Source organism: Magnolia sinica, chromosome 12 (genome assembly GCF_029962835.1).
Source record: "Magnolia sinica isolate HGM2019 chromosome 12, MsV1, whole genome shotgun sequence".
NCBI lineage: Eukaryota > Viridiplantae > Streptophyta > Magnoliopsida > Magnoliales > Magnoliaceae > Magnolia > Magnolia sinica.
Window position 1 is genome coordinate 30,787,732 of NC_080584.1, and position 21,820 is coordinate 30,809,551.

At 38.5% G+C, this 21,820-nt stretch overlaps 2 protein-coding genes across 2 annotated transcripts in view; one reads left to right on the forward strand and one right to left on the reverse strand.

The window, feature by feature from the left end:
• Window positions 1-4,894, forward strand: part of LOC131221181 (uncharacterized) — a 56,967-nt gene extending 52,073 nt beyond the window's left edge. Inside the window, exons 7-8 of the mRNA XM_058216350.1 lie at window positions 3,940-4,027; window positions 4,603-4,894. Of these exons, the coding sequence (XP_058072333.1) occupies window positions 3,940-4,027; window positions 4,603-4,717 (203 nt within the window). The 3' untranslated portion in view covers window positions 4,718-4,894. The remainder of the gene's footprint in view (window positions 1-3,939; window positions 4,028-4,602) is intronic.
• Window positions 4,895-10,187: 5,293 nt separating this feature from the next.
• LOC131221182 (uncharacterized) lies at window positions 10,188-15,112 on the reverse strand. The gene is made up of 5 exons (XM_058216351.1): window positions 14,051-15,112; window positions 13,906-13,963; window positions 13,737-13,820; window positions 13,519-13,654; window positions 10,188-10,651 (listed from the first exon to the last, which is right to left on the reverse strand). The coding sequence occupies exons 1-5, from the start codon at window positions 14,673-14,675 to the stop codon at window positions 10,364-10,366; spliced, it is 1,191 nt and encodes a 396-aa protein (XP_058072334.1). The 5' UTR covers window positions 14,676-15,112; the 3' UTR covers window positions 10,188-10,363.
• Window positions 15,113-21,820: the final 6,708 nt, after the last annotated feature.

The window sequence follows — 21,820 nt, forward strand, 5'->3', positions numbered from 1 at the left end:
TGAGTTACTTCACATAAACTACTTATATGGCAACGTATCTCAGTTTCTACTTATTCAACAAATAAATATGTTTAATATATAATATACTTGTAAATTAAAATGTTTAAATATATGTTTAGTTTCCAAACATCATAAGTATTTACCTTTCAAGTCTGTTTGGTCCCCTCACATTCCCTGTCCATAATGGGGAGCCGACCTTTGATGTGGACCACTCCACCTACGATGTGAACAGTCCATGTGGAACCTGCTCCTTTGATACAGACACCTTGAATGTGGACAGTCCATGTGTGGCCTCCTTTGACATGGGAAGAGGGCTTTAAAAAACAGAAAAAAAAAAAGAAAAAAAAAAGAAGAGAAACTAATGGGATAAATAGCTTTGATCAAATAGGTTATTTTAACGATCATATTTACCAAAATAACTTAAGTGAAAAAAGCAATTTAGGGCATCTTTGGATGGTAATAGATAAGTATGTTTGGTAAGCATTTTTTAAAACATCGTTCCAAAAGCATCACGTGGAAACACCCGGTATGGTGATGCCATGACCATGTGGCTCACTTTAATATGTGTGTTTGATATCCACCCAATCAATCGTTTTGCCAGCTCATTTTAGAGTATTGTCCCAATAATGAACCAACGCCAAATCTCAGGTGAACCACACCACACAAAAAAGTGGTGATTGAACACTTGCCATTAAAAACCTCAAGGATCCATCATAATGTTTATTTGCCATCCAACCTATTGATACGGTCGCATAGACTAGGATGAAGGGAAGCAAAAATACCACCTTGATTCAAAACTTTTGTGGCCCCCAAGAAGTGTTTAATGGTGGGCATTCAGTCACCATGTTTCTTATGATCTGGTCCACTTAAGATTTGAAACTGCTTCATTTTTTTTGGGCTCATCCACTAAAATAAGATGCAAAATGGATGGAAGGCACGGATATACAACAGATGCATAATGGTGGGTACACGATGGCAGCCTTAGCTCAACAAGTTTGCTACCCAACTAACTTAATGGGCTGGGCTCCTTGTCCGGAGGCTGGTTGGTGGGTGAAACCAACGCCACTTGCCTAGGTCCACTCTAATATTTCTTAGAAATTGACCTGTCCATCTATTTTACCAAATCATCTTAAGATATAGGTCCAAAAATGAGGCAGATTCAAAACTTAAATGAGCCATATAGAAGGAAACAATGGAGATTGAATGCACATCATTGAAATCTTCCCGGGGCCTATTATGCTGATTATATGCCATTAAAACTGGTCATAAGGTCATTTCCAAACCCATAAGATCATATGAAGAAATTGTTGCTAGGGTGGATATTTCAAAAAATCAATGTAGGCCACATTACCATTTCAATAGTGGCAGTTCAATACCAATATTTTTCAGTATTGGAGCCCACTTGAGTGTTGGAGCTATCTAATGTTTGGGCCCACAATTTAAAATGAGCTTACAAAAATGGTGGACATGGTGGATTTCTAAAAAAACATCATGATAAAACTCTCCGATTGTTTGATATCCTCCGTCCAAACAGTGGGGGTTGGATAACATTGTTTCAAGCTGCCAGGTCTACTCAAGTTTTGGAACTTCATTATTTTTGGGCCCACCTATTAAAATCATCTGAAAAAACTGGTAGACGGGTTGAATTCTCAGAGACATTATGTTGGGCCACATAACAATAGGCATGGTTTCAACGGTAGGCATTCAATACCACTGTTGTAAGTGTCGTGGCCCACTTGAGTGTTGCGTCTACGTCATATTTGGGCCCACCTCCTAAAATGAGATGAATAAAATAGTTGACAGTGTGGATTTCACAAAAACATCACAGGTTGATTTCTCAACATGGCACATCCATTCGTCAAGGTTAGAGTGCACTTCTCACGGTGCTCGCTCGTAAATTAAAAAGCAATAAAATAAAATAAAAATAAAAATAAAAATAAAAATAAAAAAAAACCGTAAGCCACTTTATTTAATAAGTTACTTATTTAAGTTAATTAACCAAACCAACTTAATCAAGAAAAGTAACTTATTAACTTACATAAGTTAAAAAAGCTACTTATTTGGTGGTATCCAAATGTGCCCTTAATGAGTTAACATAAGTTAAAAAGTAACTTATTTAGTGGTATCCAATGTGATGATGTATAAAAACAAGAACTGAAGTAGGAAAAGGAAAAACTGAATGAAATTTTCGCCAATCACAAGCTGCTGAAATTCTATCATATTGCAAAACTACTGTTTTTTTTTTTTTTTTTTTTTTTAATTTTAAAATTTTTAAAATTTTTTTTTAATGATTTTCCTTGAAGCAAGTTTCTTATTGTTCTCCAGAAAATCAATAACCATGAGTTTGTAATCATTCAGTCTCCTCAGGCAAGACTGGATTCATGAATCCGACCCCAAATAGTCCATCATTATTTCTCAGTTATATACACCACAAGGTCATCATGGCAGCATTAACCAATAAAGACTCCAACAAGTAAATAACCAACAGCTTAGTGATAAATCAATAGAGATATGTGCAAACACTATTTAGCTGACAGACAAGGTTATGGAACATTTCATTGATTAGATCATAACATTCCAGATCCAACATAACAATGAATGATCTATATTTCCGAGATGACAACCCTCCTTCCAAATGATGGACCATTTATATTGCCTAATCCACCAAAAATACTGATGCAGGGATGAACGTGATTAGTTCAATCACCGACTTCATCAAGGATAACTACTCTGAATCCACGGAGGTTATCTAGACTCCTCATAGAGACTTCTCAAATCCATGAGAAAAAAGCAAGGAAAATAGAAATTAAATTGTATAAAATTCGTAATTTGATTGATGATTGAAATAAACTAGTTCACAGCCCTTTAAATAGGGATATTAAGCCATGGGAGAAGTTTCAGAATCAAACTATAACTAAAACTCCTAGAAATCATGACTTAGTATAAATAGTAAACTTACTATAACTAAAACTCCTGGAAATCAAACTATAACCAAAAATAGTTAGTGTCCTATTTGGCCGAACCATGATGTTCTCCTAATTATTCTAAACACATTTCATGTTGGGTGCAATTCCTAAAGCCCAATGGATGAAGAGTTATACCAAAACTAAAACTTGCTAAAAATAGTAAAAATGAAAATAAAATGGGATTTCAACCGTCGATCTGATGGTATTTCACAAATTCGGTGTGGGCAACCCAGTTGGGTTGGGTGCCTAAAGTAGCTTGTCCTACTCCAAAATCATATATGGTACGTCTGATAGCTCATTCCGGTCTGCAGTTTGAGGTTTGTGAGATACGTCCGTTTTAAGTTCTAACGCGGTCTGGGTCACATCCGCTTCCATTCGGGCTTTTTCTGTTCTATCTTGGCCCTGAAACTGTCCACGACCCACTCTACATCAGATACTTACAAGTAAATGAACATATCCTGCTTAAGAAAGATAAAATTACTGAAAAAAAAGCCATTTCAGCAAATGCAACCAATCCAATCTCATGATTGAGCTCCTAAGCCCCATCACTGAGAAATAGAAACTGATTCACATGTCACCCAACCCCAAATATTCCATCCTTATTTCTCAGTTATATACCCAAAATGTTGTAATGACCAGAATGTTGATTTCATGGGACCCATTGCTGATTGACCATGCCCATATTTCTGATAGGAATTAGATTCAAGCATCCATGGTTTTCTTTTTCCGTGGATGTTGGCAGCTGATGTATAGCCCACTTACTAAAGGCCTTGACTCTTCCTTGCAATCAGGGACATTTAAGAGCCATGTTTTGGTGGTACCAGGCCCAATGTTTTTCACTAGTGTATCTGTAGGTCAAAAGATCATACATAGGCAAGGATATATGCGAGGATGCTATACATGCATATCTTCTAATTTGATTTTAAGTATCCAAACCATGTCATAACAAGGTCCATTGTGTCGTTGTTAGCAGGCGAAGCTGTGTCTTCTACAAGGGGACTAATGATGAAAGGTAGTTGCTGTATCTGCTATGAAATGCCGGTCGACTCTCTGCTTTACAGGTACATGTATCGTACTACCCGGCCCATTCGATGAAATAAACGATAAGTGTTTTTCTTGATGGCACTCAGTCTTTCTGGCACACCATGTTGTGATACAGGCTGTACAACTAGCGGTCCCACCATGGATGGATATGAAAAAAAATCTCACTGATCAAAGATCCTCTCTGTCCATAATAAAGTACTGTAAAATATAACATTGCTATTTTAACGCATAGATGGATGATCAGGAGTCTAGTCAACTGGATTTCATTTTGGAACTAGTTAGTGAATGGTCTTGATCACTATTCTTTGGCAGAAGTGGTAGATCTCATTGAGGAAAACCCTCCAAGAAAGTATTTGAAAATTTCTTTTCATTGGAGCTTTTATTCATTTATCATATGAAGATGATCGTTTTTTAGTGGCAGTTTGCTTCATCTGCAGTATTAGCTATTTTCATGTCATTTGATTATTACGTTCACATGCATCCATAGCACAGCATGTTTGATCCCAGTACTGATCGCTTAAGCCGCAAGGAAGCTTCTCTATGCCTCTTTTCAGTTTTATTTTTCCTAAAGAAATTCCATGTTCTTTTGCAGGTGCGGGCACTTGTGCACCTGTTTCAAGTGTGCCCATGAGTTGAAATGTAGTGGTAGATGTCCGATCTGCAGAGCACCAATCATTGATGTTGTGCGTGCGTATCCGGGCCAGTAAAAAGTAGTTCATGGTGCGGACGGCCAAGATCTATTTACCAGCATCTGAGAAAGGAAGGCTATCTAGTTTTTTTTTTTTTTTTTTTTTTTCAATTATTTATTTAATGTTTTTAGCAAAGCTACATTGGCATATATACATGTTTTGCTTCTTCTTTAGTATATGCTCTTGTACATACATTTATTATTGTTAGTGCACTGTTTTGTGCATCGTATTTGTCAATCATGTGAGCCCTAATGTCGTGTAGTTGGTTGAGCCCTTAGAAGCTAAATACCAGAGACACAAGTGAAGGTGGGGCATTAAGGAGCAAAAACTAAGTAAATAAATTATCTTTATGACCCTAACCCTTGATCCAAAACAATATAAACCTCTTGATGATCCTAAACCTATCAGGTAAACCCTTTATTAATCATCCTCTAAAACATAAGAGCTTAAATCAACCATCCGTAAATTGGCTTTATAGGTCGCAGGTTGCTAGAAAAACCATACAAATTCAGCAACCTTCAGTCCTATCGAACCTACCTTTGGTCCCACCGAAAACAGATAAAATAGGATAACAAAAATGGGCAGAATTCCAGGTAATTTAGCTGCAACCGAGTGTCACCGTCGGTCCCATCAAACACTACCTTCGGTTCTACTAAAGATCACTTTTAGTGTAATTAAAAAAAAACCACTTTGTTCGACCAAAACTGCCCACAAATGAATAGTGGCTTTTTTGTCTTAATTCAGTTTGACCGAACCCAAATTCGGTACGATTGAACCTACTTTGGTGCGACTGAAGCTCCACTTGATGCAACCGCAGACTAGCCATTATAGATCTATTGGAACTCTTTTCTTAAAAATCTAGCATTCGGATCTTATGCATCAGTCATTTGGCTAGTGTGATTTTCTCATTTTAACCAATGAAATGCATAATGAACCCAATGGATCGTTTGGATTTCCCGAGAGCAATGGACCATTTTAGTTTTTTATGATAATTATACTTATTATCTTTCGCTAGAGGTGGGCATTCTTGACTCGATCCTGCGGATCCAACCCGATCAGACCCGTTCTGAACAGAACCGACGGCCCAGATCAGACTCGATCGAGTCTGGAAATCTAGATCTGGTCATTCTTCGAGTCGGGTCCGGATAGAGGTCTATCTGGACAGATCTGGACCGAAAACCTGATCTGATTGAAACTGCACCGAACCGATCCGACCTGACCCTAGCGGACGTGTATTATCACATTCGGTAAGAGGGAAAGTTTTCATTTTCGATAAGAGAAAGAGCTTTAACGAGAGACGGAGCTTTTATGAAAGAGAGACAGAGTTCTCCCGAGGGAGAGAGCATTCAGACGGAACGGATTGGCTACTCCCCTTGCCACCAGCTCCGTCGCTGGTGGTGAGTGCTTTATGGGCCCCACCATGATATATGTGTTTCATCCATTCCGTTCATCCATTTTTTAAGATCATTTTAGGCCTTGATCTTAAAAATGAGATGGATATAAATTTCAAGTCGATCACACCACAGGAAAACAATAGTGATTGGATATCCATCATTAAAATCCACCTAAGGCCCACTGTATTGTTTATTTGACATCCAATCTGTTGATTAGGTCATGCAGGCCCAGATGAAGGGAATAAACAAAGATTAACTTGATTCAAAACTTTTATGGCCCCCAAAAAGTTTTTAATGGTCAACGCTCATTGAACATTGTTTCCTTTAATGTGGTCCACTTGATATTGGGATATACCTGATTTTTAGTTTCGTATGATAAAATGATATGGACAAATAGATGGACGGAATGGATGAAACATATATCATAGTGGGGCCCACAGAGCACCGAGTTGCTGTAGAGTTATAGGTACATGTACGGTGTAGCTATAGCTGTAGTTGTCAGGATTTCAGCGAGATTTTAGTGAAAGACGGTTAGTGACTCTCCTCGAGCTCCGAGTTGTATGAAGGGTTCAAAGGAGATCAACGTTATATGGGCCCCACAGTGATGTATTTATTATGTCTATACCGTTCATATATTTTTAGAGATCATTATAGTGCATTATCCAAAAAATGAATAATATCCAGGATCATCTAGACCACACCAAAAATAGCAGTAGAGATAATGATTTTCACTGTTAAACAATTCTTGCAGTCCACTTGATAGTTAGATCTTTCTTATTTTTTGTCTCAAGCCTTAAGATGAACTTACCAAATGAATGGACGGTTTAGATATAACACATACCCTATGATCAGACCTATAAAACTTGCTAACCTCAATATAACAAAGTACACCTAAGTATGCACTTTTGTGCTATGCACGTAAGCCTCCGCCTCGAGCTCTAAGTTGTATGAATGGTTCAAAGGATTTCAAAGTTATAAGGGCCCCACAGTGATGTATTTATTATATTTACACCGTTCATATAATTTTAGAGATCATTTTAGAGCATTTTAAGAAAAAAATAATCACATCTAAATCTTAAATGGACCACACCGACAATAGCAACAAGGATATCCGAACCTTGCCCAATCTGATCCGATCGGTTTTTCCAATCGAGTTGGACCTAGATCGGATCAAGCCATATACACTTCGAATTGGTTCGAGTCAGGTGACTGGGACTTGGTCTCGGATCGGATCGAGTTCAGGTTAGGCCATTGTGATTTAGGATTGGATCGGGTTGGACCCAATCCGGCCCAACTCGGTCCGATGCCTAGCTCTATCTTTCGCCAGTTTCCAATTCTTTTACTGCTCAAAAAACTACTGGATCCTCTGTCATTTTGATGAATCACAAAGTTAATATCGAGAGTCGCTCTTATGCGCAGTTTGCTTGGTGACCTCAACTCCAGCTAGCTAACTTGTGTCAAAGCTCTGCGTGTTTTATCTATGCTATCTATCCATTTTCCTAGCTCATTTAAGGCATGAGCCCATGAGCCCAAAATTGAAGTAAATCTAAACCTCAGGTGGACCACACCACAAGAAACAATAGGGATTCAATGTTTACCATTGAAAACTTCTCTTGGGCCGCATAAATTTTCAATTAAGCTATTTTTTTTTCCCTTCATCCAGGTATGTGTAACCTTATCAATAGGTTGGATGGAAAATAAACATTACAGTAAGCCCTAAGAATTTTTTAATAGTGGATATTTAATCAAAACTATTTTCCTGTGGTGTGGTCTACCTGAGATTTGAATCTGTCTCATTTTTGGGCTCATGCTGTAAAATGAGTACACAAAATAGATAGATAGCGCACATCATGGTGGAGCCCACAGAGGTTTGACACCAGATAATTGGTTGGTGTTGGGAGCTAAACCGCCTCCTTGCTCTTATTCGGGTCTGGTTGCAAATGAGTGGGGGTAACTATGCAATTGAGTTCGAGGCTTGAGCTTGATGTAGAGCAGACACTGTCATATCCAAGATGGACTAGAGAAGGTCCGATCAGAAGAAGAAGTAATGACCCTCAGAACCTTAAAACAAGCATATTTGGTAAACTGAAATGAGTTATTTGACGTACCATATATGATTTTGGAGTAGGAGAAGCTACTTTAGCCACCCAATCATATACACCAGGGTTGCCTACGTTGAATTTGTGAGATTCCATCATATCAGCATTTGAAAATCCTTTTTAATTTTGTTTTTACTATTTATAGTAAGTATTAGTTCGATCATGACGCTTCATCCTTTGAGCTTTAGGAGTTGTGCCCAACATGAAAAGAGCTTAGAAAATTTAAGAGAATAACGTGGTTAGGCCAAATAGGACATTTACCATTTTTGGTGGAAAATCATCAAAGTCTAGCATGACTTATGATTGTCTATAATTAGTAAGTTTACTATTTATAATAAGTCATGAATTTTATGGAGTTTGAGTTGGAATTTAATTATGAAACTTCTTCTTAGGTTTGGTATCACTATTTAAAGGATTGAAAATTTGTTTTTATTATTTATCAATTAATTTTTTCTTTTTTTTTTGAATTTATTTTTATTATCTTATTTTTTCTCGTGGATTTGAGGAATCTTTATAAGGAGTCCAAATAACCTCCGTGAATTCGGAGTAATTATCCCCTTGAGGAAAAATGGTGATCATCGACCTCATCAAGTCCATCCCTACGCCAGATCTTGGTGGGACATGGCCTGCGTCCTAACACATGACATCTCGGGTCCGAGCCTACTCACACACCATATACAGATACTCTACAAAAAGGGTTCAACTCAGGTTGGGCTCCACCTTACTGGCCTAACCAGGACTTTTTAAGTTGAATTGTTGGGTTGAGGTTGGGGTTGGCAATGGTGGGAAGCCCAGACTAGCACTTGTGGCCCGGGCCAAAGCATGGGCCCAGGTTTGAAAGTTAGGACCACTGTTCGAGCAAAGTAGGTGCTAGTAGGCCCAACTCCTTAGCCGGATCCAATCATCAAGTGGGTCACTAATATCCAAGATGAATAGGCAATTTAGAGACACTTGGAGGTCCCCATTCAAGGTACATGCATTATGTAAAATTTAAAAGCTCTTTTAAACTCAAGCTCATGTTTCTGCTATCAAAACCATTTATGTGATGAGATTTCTTGTAGTTGGAGAGGATACCTCCAAAAGATTTATTGAATTTGAACCATTTCAAAACTTTGATAATTTCTTTCTTTCCTTGAATGGAATAACCCTAGCCACGCTTCACCTTCTGGGTTTAGGGCCAGAGCAAGACCTTTTTAGCCCGAATGGGGTTACGGATGGACCAGTATTAGTGGTTGGAAAATAGGGCCAACACTGGCCTGGCCCTGGCTTGCCCATTGCCACCCTCGTTGAGGTTGGGTTAGGCTCGAGTTCTTGGGTTGGGTTGGGTAACTCCTCTTGAGGTTGGGTTACGCTTGGGTTGACTCTCAACCCAACTTGCACCTCAACTATACAAGATATAGCTGGAAATTTGCATTTATAAACCACCTTGACCTTTAAATAGTAAATAAATCTTATCAATCGTGCCTTTCCACTGCATATCTTCATTTTGACCTACGAATTTGCAAGTAACCAAAAGAAAAAAAAAATTGAACCCAAAAAAAGACACGTGGAATGAAGCAGTATGTAAATGAGAAGAAACACAAGAAGAGTCTCACAAGTCACAAGTAAAATTACACAATACTAAAAAACTCAAGAACAATCCAATCCACTTGCGGCAATATCACACTACAATAAGAACTCTACAAGGTTAAAATGATTGAGAGAGAGAGAGAGAGAGAGAGAGAGAGAGAGAGAGAGAGAGAGAGAGAGAGAGAGAGAGAGAGGTGGGCCTACAACCATATCCAAAGCCTGTTAAAGGAAAGGGGAATAATTAGATGAGTTGGGTCACATGGGAAGAAAGCTTCTGACACATACACATGCCTTGCTTGCCAATGCACATGCTCTGTCCCTACAACGCATGCTATCCTCTCTCTCTCTCTCTCTCTCTCTCTCTCTCTCTCTCTCATCTTTCCTTCAAATCCATCACTATCTTGGAATTAAATATAAAGAGAAAAATCTCACAAACTCACACAACTTTGCTTTCTTTCACAATAATGTACACACAGTCACAAGCAATAAAAAAAAAAGTGACAGATAGTTAGGAAAATCATGTATAGATTATCACATCTTCTACTCCTTTTAGCTACTGTAGTTCTTTTCTTCTTCTTTTAATTTCTTTCCAGCTTGTGTGGTTAGAGGGCAGGGGCCACAGTGGGGTGGTGGGAAGCCAGTGCAATGCATTGAAGGTGGCGTGGGCAGGTAATCAGGTGGTCGTTGGTGAGGCCCGCCGCTTGCATGAATGAGTGGACCACGGTGGGGCCCACCAACCTGAATCCTCTCCTGATCATATCTTTGCTTATGGTCTCCGACTTAGAAGTCTTGACGGGGATCTTCCTGCACGACTTGTATTGGGTGGAGATGGGCTTGTTATTCACGAAAAACCATAGATATTTGTCGAATGAGCCGAATTCCCTTCTTATCTGCATTCACAAACATACATAGGAAAACACCCATCAGATTTCATAGAAAGTGATAAACTCATTCAATTACAAGTAGGTGAAGAGCTTGAATAAAAATCTAGCTAAAACAAGAAATTAAAGAAATTATAATAATACTAAGAAGTTGGTCAATGGTCCAAATTCAATAGGCAAACGCACATGGATGATTAGGATTGCCAGAGAATTTATAATTTTTTTTAAAAAGCATATGTCATATAATATTTATTTCTAGTTTCTTTGAGAGGAAGGCTATTTGAAACTGTCAGCCTGTTCATATGGCAGACACCACAAGGAAATGTGCACTAGTTGGAAAATTAGGTTGGTTCACTTATCAAGACGATCACATGTACGTTGAATGTAGACTGTCCCACCAATAATTATTTTCATTGATGTGTTGCCTGTTGGACGGCCTGAATTTTGGGCACATCAGCGTCAGGACCACAAGATGAACGGCTTGGATTAGCCACTTCTTGTAACTTACATGTTCCAGCAAGATTAGTTATTAAATGTTTGCTTTATGGCCTTGATCAGTTGATCCCACTTTTCAGAAAAGGCAGATCCAAAACATTAGGAGACAGCCGTTACATCTTTCTTAATGAAAAAGGTTGTTTTGTTTAGTACTAGCTAAAAAAATTAATAATAATAATAATTAAAAAAGAAAAAAAAGAAAAGGATGCTCTTATGAGTAAATTAGCAAGGAACTGATTTATAATCCTTTTCTTATGAAACAAAAACCCAACATTCTACTTTCTGTTAGACTATTAAAATACCAAAAAGTGGATAACATTTACGTGCCCCCTATTTCTGTAAAATATACTGATTTTTTTTTTTTTGTACATTTGTTGATGAGAGATTCTTGAATGCTCTAATAGCACTTTTAAGTCGTAATGCTCTTGGTTGCGTTGGGACACTTACACAGTCCAATTCATTAATCCAGACTGTTCATAAGGTCTAATACACTTTTTATGGGTGACCATGCAAACACTGCGTTATTTCACTAATATTAACCATTAGATCAATAGACTTTTAACGTTAATGGTCAAGATCATTTAGACATAAATAGGCCCATTCTACAATTTGATCCATCTATGTGTAATGGACCATCATGAGTTTCTTATGATTCTAAAGAATCACTTTTGTTAGGCAATCATAATCATCCCATCTACAGCTTCGAAAAAGGATGGCTATAGAAAATAAGGCCAAATCAGGTCGATTAGATCATCCCATTGGTGCTAATTTTTCTTTGTAGCCAATGAAAAGTATTCTTAGATTCAAATGGACAATTCAGATTGATCAATCAAACTGTCCAAGTGAATCGATGCAACTAGATTCACCATAACTTACAGTTCTCTAAGAGCACCATAGCATTTCTTTTTATTAATAATTGTCACAAAAGAAAATGACGTGTATAGAAAGTTAGGTGTAAATATCAGTTCCCTTGATAAGAGGGAAAAGCTCACGTGGTCCCTGCCCTGCAATAAGGCTATTTGGTAGACCCTTAGTACAACATGACATGTGCACAGTTAAATAATTCATATGGAATGGCCATTAGGTTAGCCCCACTACTCATGGTCTATCATAACAAACCTTAGGTGACCCCAAGATTCTATCCTTCAAAATCCAAGTCTCTCTTTTTATAGCTGTTGGTTTTCCAGTTGTATTATTCTAGGTGAACTCTAGACCTTTGAACTAGACAATTTATCTTGCATGTCATTGATTGGATGGAAAGAATAATTCACAGTGGCCCTTGAAAAATGGGTCACACATGAGAACCATGTAAGCCGATAATTTGATCGTCTACATATTTAAAAGTACCATAAAGTAGAGAATTGCTCCAATGCTCTCCTAGTTGCATCAGGTAATTACAGTTGGATGTAAAATGTCCATTAAGTACATAACACATTAAAGATTTACTCTAAAAAAATCAGACTGATCTGATGATCGAATCCATCCTAAGTTCACCTTCTTTCTTATAGCCATCCTTTTTCCAACCCATTAATTGGATGGTTAGGATTGCCCCATGAAAAAATTATAAGCAATCCATGTTGGGAACCATCAAATAGATGGACCGAATTGTGTATTAGACCAATTTTTATGCAAATGGTCTTAACGGGACCATTGATAAGATGGTTAAGATCATCAAATCAATTTGATATTGGCCTGTTAGTCCAAGAATGTGTGTTTGACCTAATGGACGGTCTAGATTAATTAATTAATTAAAGGCAACAAGGAGCACTATAACTTATAAGTACTATGAAAGTAGAGGAGCATCTCTCATTAAAACATATGTGATGAGGAAAGATCCTACTGGTCCCTTCAACGATAGTGAGGGAGAAAAAAAAATATTTTGATTGACAACAATATATAACATATTTGGGAAATACTCAATTCCTGAAATCCATAGGTTTGTCAAATTCAAAAGTTCTTATTTTTCAAATCAGCAAAATGAGAAACTCATAAAAGCTATAAAATCCCTCTCCTTGCAATATCCAAAGGCCTTGTGAATTTTCTAAATTTGTCAAATTCATGAATTTGCTCAATCTTATTCTCATTTCCTAGAACCCAAACAGGCCCTTAAGTTAAATCTAGAAGTGGATTTTCGAAAAGTTTGAAATTGTTTTGGGTTTATAAGGTGGCAAATAGTCTTAGGTAGCTATTTTGGATAGGCTTTCTTTTGCAATTATATTGAAGTAGCTAGTTATTTTATATGCTCTTGAATTCAGGAGAATGTGTATAAAAAATCATACTTGCTATGCTGAAATGTTGAAGTTTTCTCATTAGATTATGGGGAACATAACTTTTGAAAATGATGACTAAAGAAAGAAGAGGAAGATGATTATGTTTCTGACCTGGAGGATTCTGTTAGCATTATCGACGGCACCTCGAACCTTGTTTAAATCCATGTTGCAATCTGTGGCCACTGATGCTATTTGTCTTTCTGTGAAGTTGGCGACAATTTCTACATCAAATCTGGCGAAAGCAGCCCTGATGACAAAGAAAATTTCTTTCCATGAATTTATTATCTCTTTCTTTTAATTTTTTAACTTTCCATTACAATAATAATTACCTGAAATCATGGCGTTTTCTCAAGATAGAAGTCCAATCCATCCCAACTTGTGCACCTGTTAAGACAAGCAATTCAAACAACATCCTGCAACACATTGAAATTTCTAAGCAGTCTCACTCCAATCTTATATATATGAGAGAGAGAGAGAGAGAGAGAGAGAGAGACTCACTTGTCGTCGTGGACAGGAACTCCCCATTCTTCATCATGGTAAGCAACATACAAAGGATCTGCGGAAAATAAAAAACCCAAAGATTTATCAAAAAAGAAAATTGAACAATATTGTACGTAGTCTCTTGAATCGGTGCAAACCACACCTGAATTGGGTGTAATGAAGCTACATCTCTTCCCCTCTTGAGTAGCATTAGCCATCAAAGAAGAGTCAATTTGAGCTGCCTTCCCTTCAAGCTTCGCCGGTGTTCTCCCATAATGAGCAATTCTCATCTTCCGCTGCGCTTGCATGAGGGATACTTGCTCCCTCCTCGCCACAGCAATGCTCCCAGGCGCATCACTGATGAAAGAATTGAAATTCCACAAAGACTCATGAGAAACATCCCCCGCATCACCGCTTCCAACAACGCCCAATTTCTTCGACTTCTGTCTCAGCAACATCGTCGTTTTTGGGGTATTAGATTTCGGTGTTGCAGGCTTTTCAACACTCGAATTGAGCCCGTTGGGGTCTTCCTTCTTAAGAACGGGTCTCAGCGGCATCTTATACTTAGGAGAAATAGGAGGGGAGACCTTATGCGGCGTCAAAGCAACCTTAGAATTATTAGTAATGGTAGTAGTAGTTGGAGGAAGTGATTTTGGAGGGCACTTCTTCTTGAGGTTTTGCCGCCCTTCGACACTGGCAACACGATTGCAAGCAGGCTGCAAGACCGGACGTCCATTGATCTGAGCCACACCATGGCATGCAGTGTTATCCTTGGTGCTGCTGCACATGGTTGTTGTTGCTGATATGATAGTAATGTTATAATGGAATTTGGAGTTGGGTGGTGTTGTCGTAAATGAATACTAACTATTATGTGTGTGGTAGTGTTGTAATGGAATTCTAAGTAGTATGGGAAAGATGGAGATGAAGAAAGGAAGAGGAGGAAATAAGAGAAGTGGAGGAATGAGAATGGATGAGAGGAAACGGAGAGAGGTGGGGTTTTTAAAAAGGAAAGGAAGGAAGGTGGGGACAGGTAAGGGAAGTTGGAACATGGAGGGGTTGGGGTCTGCCATACGCACTTTTGTGCTTTTGGTGGGGAAGGTGGGGGAAGACTTAAAAGACTAGCTCTTAAGGAAATATAAAAGAAAAGAGAGAAAATGGGATGCAACCATGCCTCCTCTCTTCACTTACACCGCCTTTAATGCTCGTGGGTGATGCTCCCTTCCATAGCTGGATTGGTGGATAAGCAAGGGAGGAAGGTCCAATCATTCCCCACCTCTTTCTAGCTGGCAAGGAATCTGCCTCTCCTCGCGCGCACATGCATGGTTTCCTTCTTTTGGTAGGAATGAAATGTGTGATGGGAAAGGTATCTTGGGTCTTCTAAGAGAGTAAGACACGTTTAGTTACTAACTCCATGATTTGAGCTCTCTTTTGTTTTGTTTTCCCTACTGATGCACATGGGTTGTGGGTTTGTGCTCATGAAATAATTGAGGTGGTTCCTTTTCAATGGTTGTAGATGAGAATTTCGTACAATTAGCTGCCTGTGTGGCCCACCTTGTTGCATGTGTTGTGTGTTTGTCATTGGACTTGTCTAGTATGGTTCACGTTACCAAAAATCAAGCTTATCTGATCATGATCATCAGGTGGGGCAGACACCGAAAGACGTGGATAACTACTAGGAAACCTCCAAATTATGTGGTAGCCCACCTCATGATTTCATCGGCTAGATTTTCAGCACACCCCCATTTCAAGGGGGATGATCTTGTTAGATGGGTTGGATGGGTGCCGCTTTAGTGGATCCATGACTATGGGGCCCACCTTGATGTATGTGCAGTCTTACATCCACGCCATTCATCCGTTTTGAAAGATCATTTTAGAGCATGATTCCAAAAATGAAGTAGATCCAAATCTCAGGTGGAACGTATGTACCACAGGAAACAGTGGTGATCGACCATTAAAGACTTATAGTGGGGCACAAAAGTTTTGAATCAAGCTGATATTTGTGTGGTCCCTTCATCCATGTCTTTGTGAACTTATCAACAGGATGGATGGATGGCAAATAAACATTCTGGTGGCCCCCAAGAAGTTTTTAATAGTAGGTATTCAATAACCACTATTTCCTATTATGTGGTCTACCTAAGATTTGGATCTGCTTCAAATTTTTTCTGTCATAACTTAAAATTAACCATCAAAATGGATGGACGGCATGGATGTAAGGTACATAAATCGTGGTGGGCCCCACAGTCAGGGATCCACCTAAGCTGCGGCTGGGTTAGATATGATGCATGCACTACCGTGGGTCCCACATGCAGCTAGTTAAACGAAATTCTCCTCTCTAAGGATCCCTCCTTTAAGATATTTACTGTGATGTACCATCGATGGCATCTGCAGCGTTGATTTTTGCAAAAGGCGTACCCTTGGAAGTGGTATGTCAGGCATCTTCCCCATTATTGTTTGAGATCTGATTGCCTACAACCACATGCATGCTAACTTGTAATGCTGCCTCATATATCCTGCCAACATGCCGATCATGTAGGACATCCCTACCATGCATATCATAAGATCATAGGGGTGTATGAAGAAAGCCCATCTCGAATATCAAGGTGATCCACTCATTACGTGGGCCATACCTGCATGTGGAAGTAGATGCGGCCTAACTGATGAGTGGACCAGCTTGATCTTTGCGAATGGTAGGTCTTACTGTTTCCATCATACAAATATCCTACATATAAGTGGGCATGTTAGCTAGTGGAAAGGATGATGGCACATGACATGTTTGCATACATCCAAGTTATCATCTCTCTCTCTCTCTCTCTCTCTCTCTCTCTCTCTCTCTCTCTCTCAACTAGGCTAGAAAAAGCTGGAAAGCTGCTTGATTATGAAATACCACTTTACACTCGTACTACCACTTAAGAGTTTTATCTTAGCTTTATAATGAGGAATTATATGGTCTCTACAATTTTTAGTTTCTACAAGTGGGTCCCCGTGTCTGTGGGGCCTCATGAACCATGCCTAAAAATTCACCTAAAGCAAGGTTCTTGTCTATCAATCTTGGCCCCTTTTTTAGTTGAATATGATTGTAGCCATCAATCGATCGTAGACCCTAGTTGTGTTGTTACCATGAGGGGGGTGTCTAGGGGCATAGTATTAGATGTGATTAAGTGGTATGGGATTAAAGAAGTATAATTATTACATGTGACAGGTATTGTCCCCCTATTACCATGGGATACTATGACACAAATATAACTTCATGCTCTATTTGTGCGATGGTGGTATTCAGTTGTTAGTTTGCTGCTCATTCAATAGATATACCAACTATCATTTGGAATAATTGAGAATAACATATATGTGTTATATCCGTATTGTCCATTCATTTTGCAACTTCATTTTATAGCATGACCCCAAAAATGAGGCAGATCCAAAGCTTACATGGACCACAACATAGAAAATAGTGGGATAGCGACGCCCATCGTTGAAATCTTCTTAGGGTCCACTATGATGTTTATTTGTCATATGACCCCAAAAATGAGGCAGATCCAAAGCTTACATGGACCACAACATAGAAAATAGTGGGATAGCGACGCCCATCGTTGAAATCTTCCTAGGGTCCACTATGATGTTTATTTGCCATCCAACCTGTTCATAAGGTCAAACATACCTGGATGAAGGGAAAACACAAATATCAGCTTGACCTAAAACTTTAGTAGCCCCCAAGAAGTTTTCAATGGTAGGCATTCAATCCCCACTGCTCTCTATGGTGAGGTCCACTTGACCTTTGGATATACTAGATTTTTGGGCCCATACCCTAAAATGATCTTGAAAAATAGGTGGACAGTGTGCATATAGTCCATACGTAATGGTGGGAGCTACAAAACTTATATTTACAAAACTTTTCAAAAATTTGGATAGCAGACATTCTAGTCCAATAGGGACCAAATAAAAATCCATCTAATCTAATCCTGACCTTTTTCATTCTCTCCAAACGCACGGTGGAATTTGCACAGTGCCAAATGCAATTCCATCCCACCTAATCCCATATAACACTGTGAGCCAAACGCCTCATAAATTTTGGATTGGATCTATATAATTAAGAGATAAATAAGCTTCCTGGTAGGCCTCTCCGAAGAATCTCGTCTGTGGCTCCACAGATGTATTTACAGATCATATAAATATACTTGATGATTTTGAAAAAAAATAGTATAATAATAAACTTACAGGTGGGTTTGGTCCCACCTTTCGATTTACCTACCTGGAAGAGTTTCAGAGTGGGGTTACTTAACGATGAGGGTCCAGACCCAAATTGTCTTATTCAATATACCATGGGCTCCATGTGGTACAACTAAAAGCCTATGTTTACTCTTCATGTTCTGTAGTGGGTGGAAAATCTTATAGCTCCTTTTTCACACTGTCAAAGTGCATTCTCACATTCTTTCACTTTCCTTTTTATGGTTAAAATTTGTGAGCTGTTATATGGTACGTGGTAGAGAGAAATGGCAATTTTATATATGTTAGACCCAGAACTTGTGAAGGTGGGGTGGACCGTACAGTAAACCAAGCCATTGATATTATGGAGACCACAATGGGGGAGATCATGCCATCAGGTCTTCCCTTTTAGAAAATGACAGCCTCTCAACAAGAAAATGACAATTTCGGTGGACTGTTGATTTCTAATAAGAGCTGATGACAAGACACATTTTATGTTATGACATTGGGATATCTTGGCATGGTCAAAGCAACAGCCTATTTCTGAAAGTGCTTATACTATTTAAACTATAGAGAGTAGACATTACTCTCTTCAAGACCTTAGACATGGTGTTGGCTGATATGATCATTGAAAAGACTGGATTTGGTTCTTCTACTAGTTCATTATCTAGTGGGAAGAACTATTTTTAGTTCCACTAGCCTATTCTTCTTAGCAGTCTCTCACAGTTTTGGCTTCTGCAGTAGCTCTTCTTTTTCAAGCGGGGACATAACATCTATCATGAAGTATAATTATCCAAATAAGGAGACCATCAATCACATATGTAGTTCATCTATCTCCATGACCCACTATCATTTTGGTGCGTGTCTTCTATTGCTTCTTCTAGTTCTAATTTGCTGATTTGGCTTGTTGGATTTTCTCTTTTCACTAAATTCAGTCTATGATGGAACACCAGGTTGATGATTATATCCTACAGGTACTTCAAACTATGTATGTTGCTCTAATGCTTCTACCATTGCACTAGATAATACCATTCAGTGCTTCCAAGCTAGTGTTTGTATACAAGCTGTAAGTAGTTTTCTATAGTATATAAAGTTGTCTGTAAACAAGCTGTAAGTAGTTTTCTATAGTATATAAAGTAGGTGGTATTGACGATTTGTTTTGTTTCTATTGTAGATTATCCTTATTTGATATTTATCAATTTTCCAAACTCTTACATTAAATTCCCTCTTTATAGATGAACTCATGCATCACAACTTTAAAGTTTTTCACCCTTCTTTCTATAGTATTAATGACTAGTTTTCAATGGAGCATAATGAAGGAGATTATAAATGATGTGGGGCGGATCCGCTGAGCAATTCGGGAAATGATAATAGGAACTGTTTCGCAATTCAAAGAGTAAGGGACCATCGATTAAAGGGTATTATATTTTTAATTCAAAATTGGAAAGATCACATTAAAGTAGTTGTAATTTTTATTTTTATTTTTTTGAAATAGTGTGTTGGGGTATAAATTGCCCTTGTACTGCTCTAAATTGATCATCTCTTGAATAAATTTGAAAACTTTCTTTTGAGCTTTTCCTTTCTTTTTCCTTGTAGATTTAAGGATGGTTCTTGGGTAGAAGATAGTGATCTTCTCCCTAACTCTTTTGCTCTATCCGCTACGTTAAGTGGTACCAAAGTGAATAATTCCCTAACGTAATGGCCCATAATTGATTGAACAACAACAAATCTGCTAACAATGCTCATGGATATCAGGCCACGACAACGGCAATGTTCAAGTCTTACTAACGAGAAAACCAGCAGTTAATGCAAGAGATGCAAGCGTCGATTGCACAGTTGATGGAAGCTATAGATCACTTCCAGGTTCATAATTACGGTAAGCCTCAGATCATTGAAGATACTAACGATCGTCCTGTTCGTGGTAACACACATGTAATTCCACATGAGCCACAAGCTAATGGGAAAGACTAGTGATGAAGAACTCGAAAGGGTCCTTGGAGGGTAAGACACCGCTAGAGATCAGGATTTCAAGAAAAAGGTAGATCTTCCAAATTTCAATGGCTACTGCCACATTGAGGATTTTCTTGATTGACTTTTAGAAGTTGACTATATGGAGATCTTAGAAGAGAAGAAAGTTAAGCTCGTGGCATGCAATCTAAGGGGTACAGCTTGGTGAGAGCAATTGTAACTCTTTCGAATTTCAATGGTTACCTCCACATTGAAGATTTTCTCGATTGGCTCTTAGAAGTTGACCATATCTAGATCTCGAAAGAGAAGAAAGTTAAGCTTGTGGCATACAAGCTTAGGGGTGGAGTGTCAGCTTGGTGAGAGCAATTGGAACTCTCATGAACTCTCTAGGAAAAAGTGTTCATTCATACTTGGCAAGGAATGAAGCAATTGATGCATGCATGGGAGGTTCATTCTGCGTAATTATGATCGAATATTGTTCTAGTAATACTAGATCTATGGGCAAGAAAACCAATTGATGAGGGAGTATGCAAATTTTTATTTATTTATTTTTTAATCATTTGTCCTCTTGCACCAACTGATAGAAATCGAGTCATATAAGTGGCAAGGTTCATAAGAGGACTACAAGTGGTGATACAGGATTAGGTTTCATTGCAACCAATGTCAGCCTTGGTTGATGCCATAAATCTAGCAACCAAGGTTAAGATGTAGTTATACATGTTGGGAGACCACGGAAGCACACAGAGATGAATCAAGTGAAGTATTCCAATCTCACCAATCAAGCACAACGTAAACACACCGAATTTAACGTGGAAAAACCCTTACGGGAAAAAACCATGACACAAAGCGACAGATAATCACTATGAAAGTAGAAATTACAAGAGTTTAGAGAATACCCGATCCGGACAACCTCGAATAACCCCAAGCTACACCCTTGAAACCTTAAGAACGAATTAGAAAGCTCTAAGATAAACTCCAATCCTGATTACACCCCTATATATAGCCTTAGGAAGAATAGCAATCGAAATTGGAAATAAATCCTGCAGATTCATAACTCTGCGTAACTTCATGATACGCTTGATGGGGCCTTCGATGGGACTTTGATGTCATTGACAAATCGTCGATGGCATCGAACCTACTTCGATGTCATCGAAAAAATACCAAAATAATCCAGAGATAAAACATGAAAAATCGGATTTTCTCAATTGCACTTCGGTCTCAATGATATCAAAACTAAGTTTGATGGCATCGAACATATACCCAAATAGTCCAGTAACCAACTGGAGAAATTCCAAATTTCTTCAAAGGGATCGAGCAACTAGTCGATGACATCGAATGATCTATTGATGGCATCGCAAATCCTATTTCTGAATAGATTTAAGACATCAAAAACAAAAATCTCCATTATGTCTTCAATCTTTAATATTGTAGCTTCTTGTCCTCTTCTCTCATCTTTGCCTTGCATCATAGTTTAAACATCGCTTCTCGTGCACAATCCATCCTCCTTTTACGTCCTCGCCAAGCCCAGAAAAGTTGTACATAACTTGAACTTTTTTGCAGGAACCACGTTGGTGAGTATGTCCGATGGATTCACGTTCGTATGAATCTTCTCTAGAGTCACGCCTCCTTCCTCAAGCACCTGTCGGATAAAATGGTTACGAACATCAATGTGTTTAGCATGAGAGAGATTAATAGAGTTTTTAACCAGATTGATAGTGCTCTCATTGTCATAATTAATCGGCACGGTCTCCTTTTGATGCCCCAA